Source organism: Vipera berus, assembly GCF_964194415.1.
Source record: "Vipera berus genome assembly, chromosome: 1".
NCBI lineage: Eukaryota > Metazoa > Chordata > Lepidosauria > Squamata > Viperidae > Vipera > Vipera berus.
Genome location: NC_138202.1, coordinates 225,481,293 through 225,501,087, shown reverse-complemented (window position 1 = coordinate 225,501,087; position 19,795 = coordinate 225,481,293). Strand labels below are relative to the sequence as shown.

At 39.4% G+C, this 19,795-nt stretch overlaps 1 protein-coding gene across 1 annotated transcript in view; it reads right to left on the bottom strand.

Annotated features, from left to right (window-relative positions):
• The window catches only part of ARHGEF10 (Rho guanine nucleotide exchange factor 10), a gene marked incomplete at its 5' end in the record, with an annotated part of 108,630 nt that overhangs the window by 28,754 nt on the left and 60,081 nt on the right, over nt 1-19,795 (bottom strand). Inside the window, 6 exons of the mRNA XM_081314445.1 lie at nt 1,925-2,148; nt 3,501-3,587; nt 4,089-4,210; nt 5,695-5,795; nt 7,047-7,174; nt 7,767-7,882. Of these exons, the coding sequence (XP_081170571.1) occupies nt 1,925-2,148; nt 3,501-3,587; nt 4,089-4,210; nt 5,695-5,795; nt 7,047-7,174; nt 7,767-7,882 (778 nt within the window). The remainder of the gene's footprint in view (nt 1-1,924; nt 2,149-3,500; nt 3,588-4,088; nt 4,211-5,694; nt 5,796-7,046; nt 7,175-7,766; nt 7,883-19,795) is intronic.

The window sequence follows — 19,795 nt, the reverse complement described above, 5'->3', positions numbered from 1 at the left end:
TGATAAATACACTGTAGAGGTGACAAATAGATTTAAGGAATTAGATCTGATAGACAGAGTGTCTGAAGAACTATGGACGGAGGTTCGCAGCATTGTACAAGAGGTAACAACTAAAGCCATCCCAAAGAAAAAGAAATGCAAGAAAGCAAAATGGCTGTCTGGGGAAGCTTTGCAAATAGCTGAGGAAAGGAGGGAAGCGAAAGGCAAGGGAGAAAAAGAAAGATACACCCAACTGAATGCAGAATTGGAGAATAGCTAGAAGAGATAAGAATGCCTTCTTAAATGAACAGTGCAAAGAAATAGAAGAAAACAATAGAATAGGGAGGACCAGAGATCTCTTCAAGAAAATTGGAGAGATGAAGGGAATGTTTCATGCAAAAATGGGCATGATAAAGGACCAAAATGGCAGTAAAAGTGCTACACTCAATTTGCCAGCAAATTTGGAAAACAGTGGCCACAGGATTGGAAAAGATCAGTTTACCTTCCAATTCCAAAGAAAGGCAGTGCCAAAGAATGTTCAAACTATCGCACCATTGCACTCATTTCACATGCTAGTAAAGTTAGGCTTAAAATCCTACAAGCTAGACTCCAGCAGTATGTGGATTGAGAACTACCAGAAGTACAGGCAGGATTTCGAAGAGGCAGAGGAACTAGAGATCAAATAGCCAACATACGCTGGATCATGGAGAAAGCTAGGGAGTTCCAGAAAAACATCTACATCCGCTTCATTGACTATGCTAAAGCCTTTGATTGTGTGGATCACAACAAACTGTGGCAAGTTCTTAAAGAGATGGGAGTACCAGACCATCTTATTTGTCTCTTGAGAAACCTATATGCGGGTCAAGAAGCAACAGTGAGAACTGGACATGGAACCACTGATTGATTCAAAATTTGGAAAGGAGTCCGGCAAGGCTGCATACTGTCACCCTGCCTGTTTAATGTATATGCAGAGCACATCATGAGAAAGGCAGGACTAGATGAATCAAAAGTTGGAATTAAGATTGCCGGGAGAAATATCAACAACCTAAGATATGCAGATGATACCACTCTAATGGCAGAAAGTGAAGAGGAACTAAAGAACATCTTGTTGCGGGTGAAGAAGGAGAGTGCAAAAGTTGGCTTAAAACTTAACATTAAGAAAACCAAGATCATGGCATCCAGCCCTCTCAATTCCTGGCAAAAGGATGATGACGAAATGGAGGTAGCGACAGATTTTATTTTCCTGGGCTCCATGATCACCGCAGATGGGGAATGCAGCCAAGAAATTAAAAACGTTTGTTCCTGGGGAGGAAAGCCATGGCAAATCTAGACAGCACACTAAAACGCAAAGACATCACCCTGCCAACTAAAGTACGTATAGTCAAGGCTATGGTTTTTCCAGTTGTAATGTATGGCTGTGAAAGTTGGACCATAAGAAAGGCTGAGCGCCAAAGAATTGAGGCCTTTGAACTATGGTGCTGGAGAAGACTCCTGCAAGTCCCTTGGACTGCAAGGCGATCAAACCGGTCAGTCCTAGAGGAGATCAACCCTGACTGCTCTTTAGAAGGCCAGATCCTGAAGCTAAAACTCAAATACTTTGGCCACCTAATGAGAAGGAAGGACTCACTGGAGAAGAGCCTAATGCTGGGAAAGATTGAGGGCAATAGAAGAAGGGGACGACAGAGAATGAGGTGGCTGTTTGGAGTTACTGAAGCAGTAGGCGTGAGCTTAAATGGACTCCAGAAGATGGTAGAGGACAGGAAGGCCTAGAGGAACATTGTCCATAGGGTTGCGATGGGTCGAACACGACTTCGCAACTAACAACAACAGATTTAGCCATTTTCCAGAAACATGTGATTTGGTGCAGCATTATATTTTTTATCTCTCTGTGTCTCATATAGAACTAAATAATCTATAGAAGTGAAACACAAAACATTAAAAATACCTTCCTTCTTCCGTGCCTAGACAAATAGTAGGCACATTGAAAGGTTTTGTAGGCATGTCTCCCGATTCAGGAACCATGTTATTTGATTCTTTGGATTCCTCTTCTGGAATGTAGACCATACAGAGAATTCTTGACTCCACATTGAAGCATTCAATAAGCTTTGGACTAGAGTTTTGAAATGATACAATGGCGATTTGGCCCATCTGATTAGTACAACTGCCAATCTGTATTATAGAGAAAAGTTTTACTCTGCTTCATAAGCAATATCTCTTTAACCAATAACATATATGGCAAAGTTCATTAGAAAAGGAATCGTTAAGTTTTAAGCTTAATGATTTCTTAATGAAACTACTTTAAATTAAGTAGTTTCTAGAAACTGGACACTAAAAGAAACAATAATACTACATGCCTAACTTACTGACTGAAATTATGGGGGGGGGGGAATTCACGTGCTAACCAGAGTTTTGTTCCCTAAAAAAATTCTTTATGTCTTTAACAGCATTATGTACTACAAATATACACACACGTATGTTTAGCGTACAAGAATTCATGATAGTTCTAGGTTTTATTTGTTAATCCTACAATAGACAAAAATCTACAAGGGATTACATTGCCAACAGAAAAACTGATGATGACCAGGTTTTAGGAAATTATTATTATTGCATGATTTCTACTGTTAAATATATTTTATAACTCTAAGATTAAAAAATCTCACTCTCCCTGTTCAAAACACTGTACAAGATAACAAGTGATGATTTGCAAAAATTCATGTAGATGGATTGGAGGCACAGAAATCAACTTCAGGCCACAAAATACACTGTTGTATAATGTCAAAGTATCCACCCATACTCATAACTTTTTTGTTAATATTGAATGTCAAGGGTCAAGTTAGATACGATACTGGGAAATCATTCTCTACCCTTAATTTTTATAAGCGTTTAGAATGGTTTTGATATGCTTGATTGCATATTATGTAGAATGGATGCTTAAATCATTCCTAACCGGGCTGTGCCTCCCATTCTAACAATTTCCAAGAAAAGAAGCCTTGAGAAAAGCTTTATATTGGGAAGACTATCCTGCTGCTTTCATGCACTAAACTTCACGTGTCATTTATTCAATTTTCATCTTAAAAAAGCTAAAACCAAAAGAGCAGACTTTTTTTTAAGAACACAATCATCAGTATGTTATCCAGCTTGGTATATCTCTATCTCTGTCTATCTCTATTTTTCTTTTTCTTTTTACGACCCTGTAATTCCTTTTTATCATGGTGGAGTCAGAGCGACTGAATGGAGCTGAGCGTTTACTGGCCAGATGCCCTTCCTGATGCCTACGCGGAGTTCACAGCAGACATTCTTTCTTTGCATCCTGATAGAGAAACATTTGAACTCTCAACCTTCCAAGTGGGAGGCGAGCGTCCTCACCTATAGGCCACCATGCCTCTTATCTACCGGTACATCTTTATCTACATCTATATCATTGTAAAACTGAATTTGCAGAAGAGAATTAATTTTTAGACTATTATTCTATTCTCTATAAATGCTATTATGTGAACTTTGAAAAAAAATTAAATCCTTACCCACAGAAACCCATACTCCGTAGAAAGAGAATCAAGATCACTTTCTTCACATAAACAAGGTTCAGGATTATAAGCAGCACATTCAACCTTAACCCACAAAACAAAGATCGTTAGTAAACACCTTAGATATTTGTTATAGCAATAAAAAATAATAATGCTTTTCTGGCCCAGTGCTAGTAAAACTGAAGCAAATGAGTAAAAGAAAAACGATTTCTATTTTGCCACCTCATGTCACACACTTAAATCTCATTCAGAAATTTGAGGAGCCTTCAGTGAATTGAAATTACACGAGATATTTCAAATGAAAGGAAAAGGCATGGTACATAAGCAAAAATCAGCTTGTATGTATGTCAGACTTGGCTCTGACATAAATGCAAATGTATATTATTAACCACTTTTTCTATCTAGCAGTTTTTATGAGCTATGTCAATTTTGGAGGGTGGCATTAAATAAGCTACTAGAAAATGCTTTCAGTCCAAATAACTAATAAAGAGGAAATAAACTTAACTTTAGGTAAAGTACATATTAGCCCATGCATGTTTCAATTTGTACATTAGCTATTTAGCAAACTAAATTGATCATCTTTACCTTAAATTCCTGTTGTTTGGCCATCATCACAGGCATGTGCTTCACAAGGAGTGGATGTTTCTCTTTTTTAATCTGATACCCGTCATCATCTATGCAGAACCAACCCAGCAGATTTTCATCAGCTGTAATGGCAAAAGGAAAAAAAGAAATGTCTTTGTTTTCAATAAGTTATTGCTATGTTTTTATGTATTAAATTAAATATGAATAGACATTTATTTTCTAGTAACTGTCTCTGTAGAATAAGCAAGTAATCAAATGTTTTCTTTTAAATGGCCACAGAGGTGTTTAATACATAAAGGCATAAAGTTTAAAGTTAATAATGGGAAGTTCTAGAGAAACTTTGCAGCCTTATGCTGCTTAAATCTAGAAGGCAACATTTATGTATTCCAAAATCACATTTTAAAAAGATAACCAAAATTTATAAAATCTCTAGAGAAAATCTCTATGGAAAGAAGGGAGAAAGAGGGGAAAAAAAGGAATCAATATTTTTGCCAGCAGGAGAAACCCCAGCATTACCACCGTGCATACACATAGAATAAAATAGCAAAAGGATACACAAAGAAGTTCAAATCAATGCATAAGGTTTGTAGTAAATGTTTCCCCTGTCCAATCATGCCCGACTTTAGTGGGCAGTGTTCATCTCCATTTCTTAGCTGAGGAAGCCAACATAGTCCAAAGATATTTCCGTGGCCATGTGGTTACTATGACCATATGTCAAAGCACGTACCTTCCCACTGAAGTGCTATCTATACTGCTCAAAAAAATAAAGGGAACACTTAAACAACACTTTTTTTAAAAAAAAATCCCATTTATATCCCGCCCTTCTCCAAAGACTCAGGGCGGCTTACAATCTAAAGCACAAATCTATGTGCTTAGCAATAGCCTTCATTCTATGTATATGCCTGCTTATTAGGGCTTTTGCCCCCCCGCCCCAAGCGGCATTTTTACAAAGTCAGCTTATTGCCCCCAACAATCTGGGTCCTCATTTTACCTACCTCGGAAGGATGGAAGGTTGAGTCAACCTTGAGCCTGGTGGGACTTGAACCTGCACTAATTGCAGGCAGCTGGTGTTACTTAAGGAGGCATTAGCCCACTGCTCCACCAAGGACTGTACTGTATTTAATAGTAGGATGTCTTAACTTGTGTTCCTTTATTTATTTGAGCAGTATATTTTATCTACTCGCTTTTGAATTGCTAGGTGGGCCAGAGCTGGGGCAAGTAATGGGAATTCCCCCTGTTGCACGGTACTACGGTCTCAAACCTGGGCTGTCAGCTTTCCTGCTGACAAGTTCAGAGTCTTTAATGGCTGAGCCATCGTGCCCTTTCAACTATAAGATATCTAGCTTCATATTTTCATTAGACTAACTTCTTCAGAGTTGCTGACCCTATTCCAGAATTGAAATGGTTGGTCCTAGAGATTCCTGGCAAAGAAGAGCTGATTTTTTTCTCTCTTGATTGTTTTTGAATTTGCTGGTCACTATCTAGAATAAATTAACTGATTCTCTGTTAGTGTGTCTCTCCTTGGCCACAATCATTCTGAAGGCAAAGCTAACTGTCCTTTAGTTTAATTTATGTAAGTTTCAAGCACAACAAAGAAAAAACTTACCTAAAGCAAGCTTAGCCATTTGTAAACTTCTGATCCACGACTGTTTAATGGCAGGTGTAAATGTATTGAACACAGCCATAAAGAAAGTAGGCCGTCCTGATCTGTTAAAATTAAACAAAGTAAGTCAGTGCATATTCCTGTTACATATAAAATAAAAGCATTCCATATATTCTTTTATCAAGATGAAAACAACTTTTCATTGGCTACAACTGTAGCACCAAATAAATTATTATACATTCTATTGAACAGCATTAGCATTTTTTACAACATTGAAAGGTACACTTCCACAACTTGCAAATAGGTTTTATTTAATGCCTACCTAAGTAAAGACCTATCATCTCTCCCAGAGCTGGGAAACGTTCCTGTTTCTGTATTTTGGGACAAGAGGCTGACATTCATAGTCATTGTATCCCATTATTCTGACTCCATTCATAGCATAAGTGATCAATGTCCTATATTGGTAACCTTGTACAGCCTATCAGACAATTGTGCTTCTCCTTCCACTGAGGAATACAAGTTATGTCAGAGTTGTGATACTATCTCTTTTACCTGTGGGTTGCTGCTGGTGTAAAATCAAAGCTAGCAGATTGGTACAGTATTGGCATACTGAAACAGGGTTATAGAAATTGACCAGATTAGGATTTCTTATAACTTCTGAAATATATTAGAGAATAAGAAAATAATAAGCAGTCAGGCTGAGGGGGACACAACTGTCCATTGTCATACAAAGGAAGTTTGACTCCTTATGAAATTCTGTTTTTTAAAATATGTATCAAATGTCTAGAGAATAAGGATTGCTGGCTCAACTACAAGTAGTCCTCAACCTACAACCACAACTGAGCCCAGAACTTTTGTGGCTAAGTGAGACATTTTTTAAGTGAGTTTTGCCCCGTTTTACAATCTTTCCTGCCGTATTTAACAAGTGAATGACCGCAGTTGTTAAGTTAGCAACATGGCTGTTGATGGCTTCCTCACGGACTTTGTTTGTCAGAAGGTCGCAAAAGGTTGTCACATGATTCCGGGACACTACAACCACCATAAATATGATTTCTTATATAAGAAACCCTAAATCTGAATTTTGATCACATGACCATAGGGATGCCGCAACAGTTGTAAGTGTGAAAAGGGACCATAAGTCACTTATTCTCAGTGCCACTGTAACTTTGAATGGTCATTAAAACAAATTGTTCCTAAGCACATGGCTATCATCCTTATTTTGTGTCACTAAACATGATCCTCCTCTTCTCCTACCCAGAAGCTACATTTTACTGTGCTGGCTTTCATGACAACTTCTCCCTCAGGTGCTTTCCAGAAAATGTATGTCTCCTCTCTAGTTCAAGGTTGCTACTAACTTGTCCTGTTTTCCTGGAAGCTGAAGTTGAATTCGACAGCGGTCTGCAGCTCTAATTTCATCTTCTTTTTTCAAAATGAGTTTCTGTAAACCTGAGGTCCAATCATGAGCCACTGATTGATTTAAATTCTGGTGGAACGACAACAAGAAGAATAAATGTTGTAGTTCATACAATGTTACATTAAGTTTATTTTCCCTGTGGTATCAAAAACCTGTGAGGCTGGGCTGCAAACCTTTTTAAGATACATCATCAGAATTTAAGCTAAAATTTCCTTTGCAGATGCTATCTGGAAAGGTGTGCATTAAATAACAGAACTCTACTGCCATTCTATATAATTTTTACCTGACAGGGACACAGGCACAAACATGTTGTAGAGCATGGATTAAAACAAGAGGGAAAAAACACATGCTAGTAGGATTAAATAATGCTTAAACAGACTTGATAGCACTATGCTCCATGCTAAAGAAATACTGTTATTAATTCATGATACAAGTGTATGACATTTTCCTTAACATCACGGAATAAAAATACTCTATTAAATACCCTATGCTTAGATTGCACATACGCAAATAGGCTGAGTACAACAAACTCAGCAAGGCATTGCTAATCTCCTTACAACTCTCCAGTTTACCATTTAACAATAATCGCATTAGTATCGCACAAAAGAGTAAAGGTGTTTGCTTAATCTGGAAAGTTAATTCTACATCCATCACTTATTACCTGGTAGTTTCCCTTCAGACTGCATATTAGTTGACTGATTTGGCCAACTACATTCAAGTCATGTAAGAGGTTCTGCAAATCACTGTACAGTTGCCCTGGTCCCATATAAAGCTTATCTAGAACATAAAAATATGCAATTAAATATGCTTATAAAGTAAGACAGTTATTAGACATACAATACACTTTGCAATCAAAGTTATAAGAACAGTACCTAAAGTGGATATACACACCCCTATTAAAGTGTCAGGTTTTTGAGGTGTAAAAATACAATTTATAAGCTGTACAATTCAATTGAAAAGTAAACTAAAATCTTGTTTGAGGAAAAATAACAATAAAATAATTGTTGTGATTCAGTGTCAGCCTATGGTTTCGGCAGCTGAGTCTGATGATTCTGAAGAGGAGGAGGAGGAGGGTTTGGAGAGCCTTTGGTGTCAGAGGAAGGTTCTGATGCACCGCAGAACTCTCAGCCTGGCCCCTCCCATCTTGTTCCTCCTCAGACTCAGCTGTGTGAGCATGAGGGATTGGAAGAAGATGATCCACAGCTGGCTCTGTTCAGGGACGCTAGGAGCAGGAGGCAATCTAGCAGAGCAGAACAGAGGAAAGCAATGAGGCAACTCGGGAGAAGGCAATGAGAAGCCACGCCTTGGGACTGCTGATAAAAGGGGAATGTGTGGGAGGTGCTGGTTGCTGAAGGCAACCGTTTGAAGATCTTCTGCTAGAGTCCTGGTCTGTTATTCTTGTTTAACCTTTTGGTTTAAGTCTTGTTTGAACTTTTCGTTTACCGGTAACTTTTGTTTGAACTCTTTCTAAATGAATTTTGTTGGGTTTTTTTCAGTCAGTTGATTATAAAAAGGGGTTGTCCCTGACATTCAAACAGGGCCGGTGGTAGGCTAGAACAGAACAATAATGTACAAAAATGTGATTGCATAACGTGCATATCCCTTATAAGTAGGGATATGTCTGTCCTGAGAAATAACCAATCACATTCAAACTGATGTGAAATAGTAGTCAATAGACACCTGCCATCAATTAACATCATTCTAATCAAGCCCATATAACGTTCAGATGTTGTAGTAGGGTTTTTCTGACATTTATTCAGTTGCCTCTTATAGCAAAAGCCATGGTCTACAAAGAGTTTACAGATCTCATTGTTGGAAAGTATCAGTCAGGAGAAGGGTACAAAATTTTTTCCAAGGCATTGGATATACCATGGAACATAGTGAAGACAGTCATCAACAAGTGGAGAAAATATGTACAATACCGAAATTACCAAGAACTGGATGTCCATCCAAAATTGATGAAAAAACAAGAAGAGAAACATCCAAACTTTCTACATTTTGCAAAAACCTACTTCAATTCTGACAAAAGCATGTGAGAAAATGTGTTATGGTCTGACGAGACCAAGGTTGAACTTTTTAGCCATAATTCCAAAAAGTATGTTTGGCACAAAAACATTACATCACCAAAAGTACTCCATACACACAGTGAAGCACGGTTACAACAGCATTATGCTTTGGGGCTGCTTTTGTTCAGCTGTAACTGGGGTTTTAATCAAAGCGGAGGGAATTTATAAATAGTTCCAAATATCAGTTAATTTTGGCACAAAATCTTCAGGCCTCTGCTAAAATGCTAAAGGTGAAGAGGAATTTTACCTTTCAACATGACAAAGACCCAAAGCGTATCTCCAAATCAACAAAAGAATGGCTTCAACAGAGGAAGATCAAAGTTTTGGAATGGGCCAGCCAGAGCACTGATATGATTTAATTGAAAATCTCTGGGGTGACCTGAAGAGGGTTGTGCAATCTGATTAGGAGGACTTTGCAAGGCAGAGTGTGCAGAAATTCCCAAGGCAAGATGCCATGCTGATAGGCTCCTATCTCAAAAGACTGAATGTTGTCATAAAATTAAAAGGTCTTCAAAAAGTATTAGTTTAAGGGTGTGCACACTTATGCAACCATGTTATTGCAAGTTTATTTTGATTTTTTTTCCCACTAAAAGATTTCATTTTGTTTTTCAACTGAATCAGTTTATCTGTTAAAGGTAGAAATAATTCTGAAATTATTTATCTTTATCTGATTTCATTACATCTCTTCTTTACATTTTAACAGGGTGTGTAGACTTTCTATATCTATAGTACACTATTCTATAAGTTGTTGTTGTTAGTTGCGAAGTCGTGTCCGACCCATCGCGACCCTATGGACAACGTTCCTCCAGGCCTTCCTGTCCTCTACCATCTTCTGGAGTCCCTTTAAGCTCACACCTACTGCTTCACTGACTCCATCCAGCCACCTCATTCTCTGTCGTCCCCTTCTTCTCTTGCCCTCAATCTTTCCCAGCATTAGGCTCTTCTCCAGTGAGTCCTTCCTTCTCATTAGGTGGCTAAAGTATTTGAGTTTTAGCTTCAGGATCTGGCCTTCTAAAGAGCAGTCAGGGTTGATCTCCTCTAGGACTGACCGGTTTGATCGCCTTGCGGTCCAAGGGACTCGCAGGAGTCTTCTCCAGCACCAGAGTTCAAAGGCTTCAATTCTTTGGCGCTCAGCCTTTCTTATGGTCCAGCTTTCACTGCCATACATTGCAACTGGGAAGACCATAGCCTTGACTATACGCACTTTTGTTGACAGGGTGATGTCTCTGCTTTTTAGTGTGCTGTCTAGATTTGCCATGGCTTTCCTCCCCAGGAGCGTCTTTTAATTTCTTGGCTACAGTCCCCATCTGCAGTGATCTTGGAGCCCAGGAAAATAAAATCTGTCACTACCTCCATTTCTTCCCCATCTATTTGCCAGGAATTGAGAGGGCCAGATGCCATGATCTTGGTTTTCTTAATGTTTAGTTTCAACCCAAGTTTTGCACTCTCCTTCTTCACTCGCAACAAGAGGCTCTTTAGTTCCTCTTCACTTTCTGCCATTAGAGTGGTATCATCTGCATATCTTAGGTTGTTGATGTTTCTTCTGGCAATCTTAATTCCAACTTTTGATTCATCTAGCCCTGCCTTTCTCATGATGTGCTCTGCATATAAATTAAATAGGCAAGGCGACAGTATACAGCCTTGCCGGACTCCTTTCCCAATTTTGAACCAATCAGTGGTTCTGTGTCCAGTTCTCACTGTTGCTTCTTGGCCCGCATATAGGTTTCTCAAGAGACAAATAAGATGGTCTGGTATGCCCATCTCTTTAAGGACTTGCCACAGTTTGTTATGATCCACACAATCAAAGGCTTTAGCATAGTCAATGAAGCAGAAGTAGATGTTTTTCTGGAACTCTCTAGCTTTCTCCATGATCCAGCGTATGTTAGCAATTTGATCTCTAGTTCCTCTGCCTCTTCGAAATCCTGCCTGTACTTCTGGTAGTTCTCGATCCACATACTGCTGGAGTCTAGCTTGTAGAATTTTAAGCATAACTTTACTAGCATGAGAAATGAGTGCAATGGTGCGATAGTTTGAACATTCTTTGGCACTGCCTTTCTTTGGAATTGGAATGTAAACTGATCTTTTCCAATCCTGTGGCCACTGTTGAGTTTTCCAAATTTGCTGGCAAATTGAGTGTAGCACTTTTACTGCATCGTCTTTTAAGATTTTGAATAGCTCAGCTGGAATACTGTCACCTCCACTAGCTTTGTTGTTGCTCAGCTTTTCTAAGGCCCACTTCACTTCACATTCTAGGATGTCTGGCTCGAGGTCAGTGACCACCTCACTGTGATTGTCAGGGATGTTAAGCTCATTCTTGTATAGTTCTTCTGTGTAATTTTGCCACCTCTTCTTAATCTCTTCTGCCTCTGTTAGGTCCCTGCCATTTTGGTCCTTTATCATGCCCATTTTTGCATGAAACGTTCCTTTCATCTCTCCAATTTTCTTGAAAAGATCTCTGGTCCTCCCTATTCTATTGTTTTCCTCTATTTCTTTGCATTGTTCATTTAAGAAGGAATTCTTATCTCTTCTAGCTATTCTTTGGAATTCTGCATTTAATTGGGCATATCTTTCTTTTTCTCCCTTGCCTTTCGCTTCCCTCCTTTCCTCAGCTATTTGCAAAGCTTCCTCAGACAGCCATTTTGCTTTCTTGCATTTCTTTTTCTTTGGGATGGTTTTGGATGCTACCTGTTGTACAATGTTGCGAACCTCTGTCCATAGTTCTTCAGGCACTCTGTCTATCAGATCTAATTCCTTAAATCTATTTGTCACCTCTACTGTATATTGAACAGGGATATGATTTAATTCATACCTGACTGGCCTAGCGCTTTTCCCTACTTTCTTTAATTTAAGCCTAAACTTTGCAACAAGAAGCTCATGGTCTGAGCCACAGTCAGCTCCTGGTCTTGTTTTTACTGACTGTATAGAGCTTCTCCATCTTTGGCTGCAGAGCATATAGTCAATCTGATTTCTGTGTTGACCGTCTGGTGATGTCCATGTGTAAAGCCGTCTCTTGGGTTGTTGGAAAAGAGTGTTTGCTATGACCATCGTATTCTCTTGACAAAATTCTATCAGCCTGTGCCCTGCTTCATTTTGTACTCCAAGGCCAAACTTGCCTGTTATTCCAGTTATCTTTTGGCTTCCTACTTTAGCATTCCAATCCCCCATGACGATAAGGACATCATTTTTGGGTGTTAGTTCTATAAGGTGCTGTAGGGCTTCATAGAACTGGTCAATTTCATCCTCTTCAGCACTGGTGGTTGGGGCATAGACTTGGACTACTGTGATATTGAATGGTTTGCCTTGGATTCGAACTGAGATCATTCTGTCATTTTGAGGATTGTATCCCAGTATTGCTTTTCCTACTTTTTTATTGACTATGAAGGCTACTCCATTTCTTCTGAGGGATTCTTGCCCGCAGTAGTATACCTGATGGTCACCTGAATTAAATTCACCCATTCCTGTCCATTTTAGTTCGCTGATACCTAAGATGTCGATGTTTAGTCTTGTCATCTCTTGTTTGACCACGTCCAGCTTTCCTTGATTCATGGATCTTACATTCCAGGTTCCTATGGAGAAAAAATCTTTACAGCATCGGACTTTCCTTTCACCACCAGACATATCCACAGCTGAGCGTCCTTTCGGCTTTGGCCCAGTCGCTTCATTCTTTCTGGCGCTACTAGTACTAGCCCTCTGCTCTTCCCCAGTAGCATATTGGACGCCTTCCAACCTGAGGGGCTCATCTTCCAGCGTCATATCGTTTTGCCTTTTGGTACTGTCCATAGGGTTTTCATGGCAAAGATACTGGAGTGGTTTGCCATTTCCTTCTCCAGTGGATCACGTTTTGTCAGAACTCTCTGCTATGACCTTTCCATCTTGGGTGGCCCTGCACGGCATAGCTCATAGCTTCATTGAATTACGCAAGCCCCTTCGCCACGACAAGGCAGTAATCCATGAAGGGGATTCTATATGTACAATAGATCAGAGGTCAACAACATTTTCAAGCTGGCGGACCAGATGGAAAAGGAGCAGCTGGGAAATTTGTGTGTGCATGCACACATGTGCGCACAAACAGGGCCTCACGCACCTGCGTGGGGCTATCAGCCCTGTTTGCCCAGGCGCTAGCCGCCACCGCTATCACCCACGCATATACACAAATGGGTTGAGCAATCCACACGGCGCTAATAGCCCCGTTTGTACAGGCGTACAGGCACTAGCCGCCGCCACACTAGTCTCACATGCATGCGCAAATTGGACCTGCAACCCGTGTGCACACCAGCGGCCCCATTTGCACAGACATACAGGTGCTAACCCCGCGCACATGCACGAACATGTCTGCAGGTACTAGCACGAATGGGGGTGAGCCATCCTGTCCCGTGGCCCAGTGGCCAGTAGGCCACAGCCTGGTAGGGGGCAGTGGCCCATAGGTTGGGGACCCCTGCAATAAACACTGTAAAAACAATGGTTTTGCCCATTTTATTTTATAAAATTCAGACTCTATTTTCAATTTAACTATTAATTCTTTCAAAAACATAACAAAAACTCATCCAAACATCATACTCAACCTAATCCAACCCTAACTTAAAGTATTAGGCTGCAATAATTAAATATTAATTACATTAATTAAATTGCTAACAGATGATCAAATGATTAATTATAATTTATTCCTTTATCCCAAAGAGGACATAACGTGATCTTTCTATATTTTGGAATTTAAGTTACAGCCATGCTTTTCAGAGAAAAACTGAGAACACTTTGGTTCAATCAGTGTTTTAAATATGTCAAGTTTAGGTATTTGTTTTTCTCTACCATAAACAGAACAATAACGAGTCCACATCTGATATCAAACTGACAAATGACAAAATCAGTGGGAATACATTAAACAAAAGCAAGTGCCAGAATCAGCAGAAACACAAGCTAAATAATTTGGTTTCAGCAATTAGAAAGACAATCTGTACATTCTGGATATGTTTCTGAACAAGAAGAACTTAATTAGCAGGGCAGTCTTCCAATTACATGTATCTCAATGATTTAGCATATAAATTGGAGTATATTGGTCTATTTGTATATATTATGCAATAAAAAGAAATTATTAATCCCAAGCATCTTTTAATTTCCATGTATAATTGCAGAACATCACAGCAGAACAATATCACTTCATGTCATATTTAAGACTGTGCTCATCATCTGTATTTAAATACTTATAAACATGGTTCCTTTTTAAAAAGATCTACTATTCAATTAATCAGGAGTGTCTACAGCTATTAAGACGTTTGTGTTTTTAACTGATTAAATGAACTGATTAAATGAGCAGTATAAACTTTAAATAAATCTGTATGCAAGTTTTAAGATTAGAAGGCAATGCTTATTAGTTAATATATGTTTCTTGAGTATACACATTTAAGAATGTAAGAACCCAGAGTGCTAATAAATATCTATTCTGATTTTGTTTTTCATTCTAGATAAGAGCATGCTTATCCCTGAGCAATTATAGCATTGTTTTCTGTAATTATGTACAATTTATAAACCCCTTTCTTAATCTGGGCTACTCTAAATGTGCATAATTTCAATTCTATCCCACAATTCCCCAGCCAGCTTTTGAAAGGCACAAGATTTGGAAAGACCGTTCCATAGGCAAAAATCTGTAAGAAATACACTAACATAAGTTATCATTACTTATTGAAAATTGCTTTGGGAGGGAAGGAATAGCTTCCACATTGCCTTTCTTTGGCTGAATTACATTAACTGAAATAGTTAGAGGCTCAGACAAAATGTTCTTTTGAATGTCCTCTATTGACAATAGTCTTTGGAAGGTTGCTTAAAAATAATTAAAGTACTTAAGGATAAAGAAAATGAAAAAAGGAAAGCAAATTAAGATGTGGGTGGGTTCAGGGTGAAGTGTGGGGTGTCAAGCTTGACATAGGGATTTTTTTTTTAAAGTACTGCTGTTCTTTTCAATTTTGCAACTTTTCAAATAGAAAAGAAATTCTTTTATCTTTTGAGATTCAGCATAAACTGATTTTTCATTTTTAAGAGGATGTTACTATTTTTAATTTTTGTATGTATATAACAATGTTCAGATGAAATCACAAGCATAGTTGATGACAACTTGTGAATTTGCTTTGTCATGCCAGCTGGTTCTTGCCTTTTGCACAGGTTTCTTTTGTGCAGCCACACATATTTCTGGGAAAAATAGCTTTAAGAAGCCACAGATAAGTTCTACATGCCTGTTCCCAAGTGCTGCAGAAACCAACTCCGTTTAGATAGCTGACTCAGGAATTCTGGGAATTGAAGTCCATGAGTCATAAAAGAGCCGAGGTTGCCTACCCCTGCACTAGACCAAAATGACGACATGGCATGCATCTGAAGAAGAAAAGCAGTATCTGCAACAACAGGGTTTAATATTACTGCTAAAAAATCAGATACCAAGGAATTTACTTAACAACAAAAAATAGAGCTTTTTATGAATAATTATTTGCAGAGTTAGAAATCTATAAAGGTAACTGTGTTAAGATGGAGAACATACCCAATACTCCTCCCTCCTCCTATTTTCCCCACAATAACAACCCTCTGAGGTGAGTTGGGCTGAGAGTGAGTAACTGGATGGACCAAAGTCACCCAGGAAGCTTTCATGCCTAAGGTGGGACTAGAACGCGCAGTTCCTGGTTTCGAGGCCAGCATTTAATCACTACACCAAATTGTATGTCACTTAAAATGTAACATCAATCCAATAATTAGTTTGTAATTACAGCTTATGACTTAGCATGTTGCATGAGTTTAAACAATTATGGCCCATTTAATAGTACATGATTATATAAAAGATGGCTTGATAATCAGCCTCTGCGTAGATGTGGACTCAATTACAGTGGCCCTCTGTATCAGGTCATCTGGGAGAATATTTATTTCTCACACTTAAAGTCACTTCTTGTGAGATGCCATACAAGTGTGAACATGTGAATTCATGAAAGTATGTATCACTAGGATTTGAAAACAACTTGATGGCACATAATCAGTCTACGTACATGCATGTTTAGCTATAGATTGGTTCAACACAAATGACTAAGCTATATATGTTTGTGTTTATATACAAATCTAGGAACATTTTGCTATGTAATTTTGTGCACCTGTCTCCTGCAATACGAGAAATCCTGTCCCGTAAGACTTTTCTTTCCTGTACTAAGAATGGGAAATTCTTATTATTTTGAAATTAAGGTCTCTGAATTCTGTGCATGACTTTGTGCCAATTAAAATGGTAGAAATACGACAGGTTGGGATTTTCTCTTTTCCAGCCATATTTCGACCCAGCTGATTCCACTCTGTGGAAATAGGCACCACAGGCCAAAAGTGGGAACCACCTTGAATATATTCAGATGCATACATGCTCATGCACAGATCAAGAACGTAGGGTTGACAAAGCAATGCAGCCTGTTCTAATATGAAACTATCTGTGATCTAAACAAGACGAAAATAATTGTGGTTGCTAGTGACCCAACCATTGTGTAGCTCTCATCTACCTATAATGCAAGTGTAGAGTTACATAAGGTTGTATTTTTTTCATCTTATCAAACATTCAGAAGCAAGGCTTTTATTACAAAAAAGAAACCAAACCAAGAATCCTACAGAAACAGGGTTCAAATAAAGGAAAGCTTTCATTAATGATTTAGATGTTGATCTCCAACAGACTGGCATAAAATATCCCTCATTAATTTTAAAAAGGTAGGGATCAAGCAATTGTGTCTTTTTAGATTTTCTAGCTGTATAAACGTCCTGCATCTCTTTGTGTGTGTGTCTGTGTTACATAAGCTCTTAATACACATAACAATAGTTGCCACTAGCCCTGTGCCTTTCCTTGGTTACCTCTGAAATTGCCACCCACTCCTGGTTGTCATGCCCAATAACTGAAGAACCTGAACAGCAGAGGAGATTCTGATGTTTGCTTGGCATGATAAATCCAATTAAATTTACAAAAAAGAATTCACAAAAAACTTCAACTCTCAGTTGGAATGAAACATGATTATGTGTTAAACAAGTTCACAAATGAAGATGGGAATTAAAGTGACACTGAAATTGGATCAAATCATGTTTAATTTTACAGAGGCAAATACAGTGATTTGGGGTATTAAACATTGTTATAAGGTTAGAAAAGCATAATATTTAATCTCCTCTATTAATCTATTATGTAAATCATGCATTCCCTAAAATTGGCAGAGTGAATCTAAATCAGTTTTCTCAGAAGCAAGCAGAAGTAGTGATGTTAAAAATCTTACAGTACAGAAAACCATGGCCTGGAAAGGTACCTCAGAGGTCACCTAGCCTGACCCTTTGCTTAATGTAAAATCTGTTAAAGCAATGGCGACCCGGAGTGGTGGTGGGGGGGAGATTTTGTGGGAGGGGAGATTTTGTGGGAGGGGCAGGTACATGTGTGCATGCGCAAACACCTGCAACGATTGTGGCAGCACTTGTGCGAGTGAGGTGCAAGCACCCACAACGAGGCTTATGCGAGTGGGGCCGTGAACACCCAGGAGGTGCTTGTATGAGTGGGGCCACAAACACTCACGACAACGCTCGTGCAAGTGGGACCACGAATGCCCGACACTTGCGGTGTTGGTTGCATGAGTGGGGCCATGCACGTGCACACGCAGACATGCATGCAATGGAGTCAATTAGGCCACAGCCTGGCAGTGGGCCATGGCCCACATGTTGGGGACCCTTGTATTAAAGCACATCAGATGACTATACAGTCTTTGTTTGAAGATGAACAATGAGGGGAAGAAACCATTTCATAAGGAAACTTGTTCCATTCTTTGAGAGCTCTTCCCGTCAGGAATATTTTCCTAATAACTAATCTAAATCTGTTTTCTTGAACCCAGGGCTTCTAGTCCTACCCTACAGGAGAACAGAAAACAGTTCACTCCCTCCTCTAGATGACCTCTTTTAGAAACCGGAAGACTATTGTACAAGTAGTCCTTGACTTACAAGTATTCGTTCAGTGACCGCTCAGTTACAGTGGCATTGAAAAAAGTGGTAAGTGTGATGATTTACATCATTTACAAACAAGCTATGTTTACACATAATTTATAATTGTTTTAAACAATGAGATAGCTGGACGCCTTAGGTATTTCATAATACATAGGGCAGTATTCAGTATAGGGCAGTGATGGCGAACCTTTTACAGACCGAGTGCCTAAACTGCAACCCAAAACCCATGTATCTTCGGGTGCTGGGTGGGCATGCCCCATTGGGTGGGCGTGGCTGCGATGGTAACGGCAGACTGGGTGGGACTAAAAAGTTCAATCAATCAATTCCAACTTTGCGAGATCTTCTTTTTTCCCGTGAGAAGTTGAAATTGATTGATTGATTGAACCTTTTTTTTTTGCACATGGTGGCGGCGGCCTAAAGTGAAAAGGTTTTATAAAACCCAGCTGAAGGCCTAGGACTGGAGCGACGGTGCGCGTGCCCACAGAGAGGGCTCTGCGTACCACCTGTGGCACCCGTGCCATAGGTTTGCCACCACGGGTATAGGGCATCTAATCTCAAGAGAAACTTTCTTTCACGTTGAGACTTTTCTTTTGGGAGACCCATCCCAGTCTACCTACCACCAAACTATAGATAGTGAGAATAATAATGTGGGACCTTCCGTTGCTCTTAAAAGTCTCTTTGTCTTCATTAAAGCACATCCTACTGTTCTAAGTGTACACTCTCCACAGTGCTCTTTAACAACAACAAAAGCTCACTAAGTTTTCACAAGCTGCACAGCAACAGCACAAGTCTCAAGGGAAGAGGTAATGATATTAAATGCAGGTGGGTGGAAGGATCAGTTAAAGGAAGCATAACCAGCCTGGGAGCTATGAAGGCACCACAGAATTTAATATATGTTGTGAAATGAAGATCACACACATATAACTACTTTTTTATTTCATTACAATAAATTAAATGCCTAACCCTTCACATTTCTTAGAAAATCTAATCATCTCTATAAAAGAAGCACAGAACTGCTGTTTTTCTCCAAGAAACTGAAGAGGTTGCAAATATTTACTGATTTGCTTCATACATCACAGTAAGCTACTGTTTGCTTAATGGCTGAGAGCATAGATCAAAATTGGCTTCAACTCAGTGTAATAAGCCATCCTTTATGAACAAGTCATATCTAGGCTAAGTGCAACGTGTGAACCCATCTATTGTATGCATTTAATTCTTACACTCTACAACAAAAGTTTATTCAAATCTCAAAGTGCTGATGCGATTTCTAACTGTTGTTCTTGCAGGTCCGAATTTCTGAGTCATGTGGTTTCTATGCCAACGGCCTTCTGTGGCTACTTAAACGCAGTGGCTCAGTGGGTTAGGACACTGAGCTTGTCGATCAGAAGGTCGGCAGTTTGGCGGATCAAATCCCGAGTGCCGCGTAACAGAGTGAGCGCCTGTTACTCGTCCCAGCTTCTGCCCACCTAGCAGTTCGAAAGCACGTAAAAATGCAAGTAGAAAAATAGGGACCACTCCGGTGGGAAGGTAACAGCGTTCCGTGCGCCTTTGGCGTCTAGTCATGCCGGTCACATGACCACGGAGACGTCCTCGGACAAGCGCTGGCTCTTCGGCTTTGAAACGGAGATGAGCACCGGCCCCTAGAGTT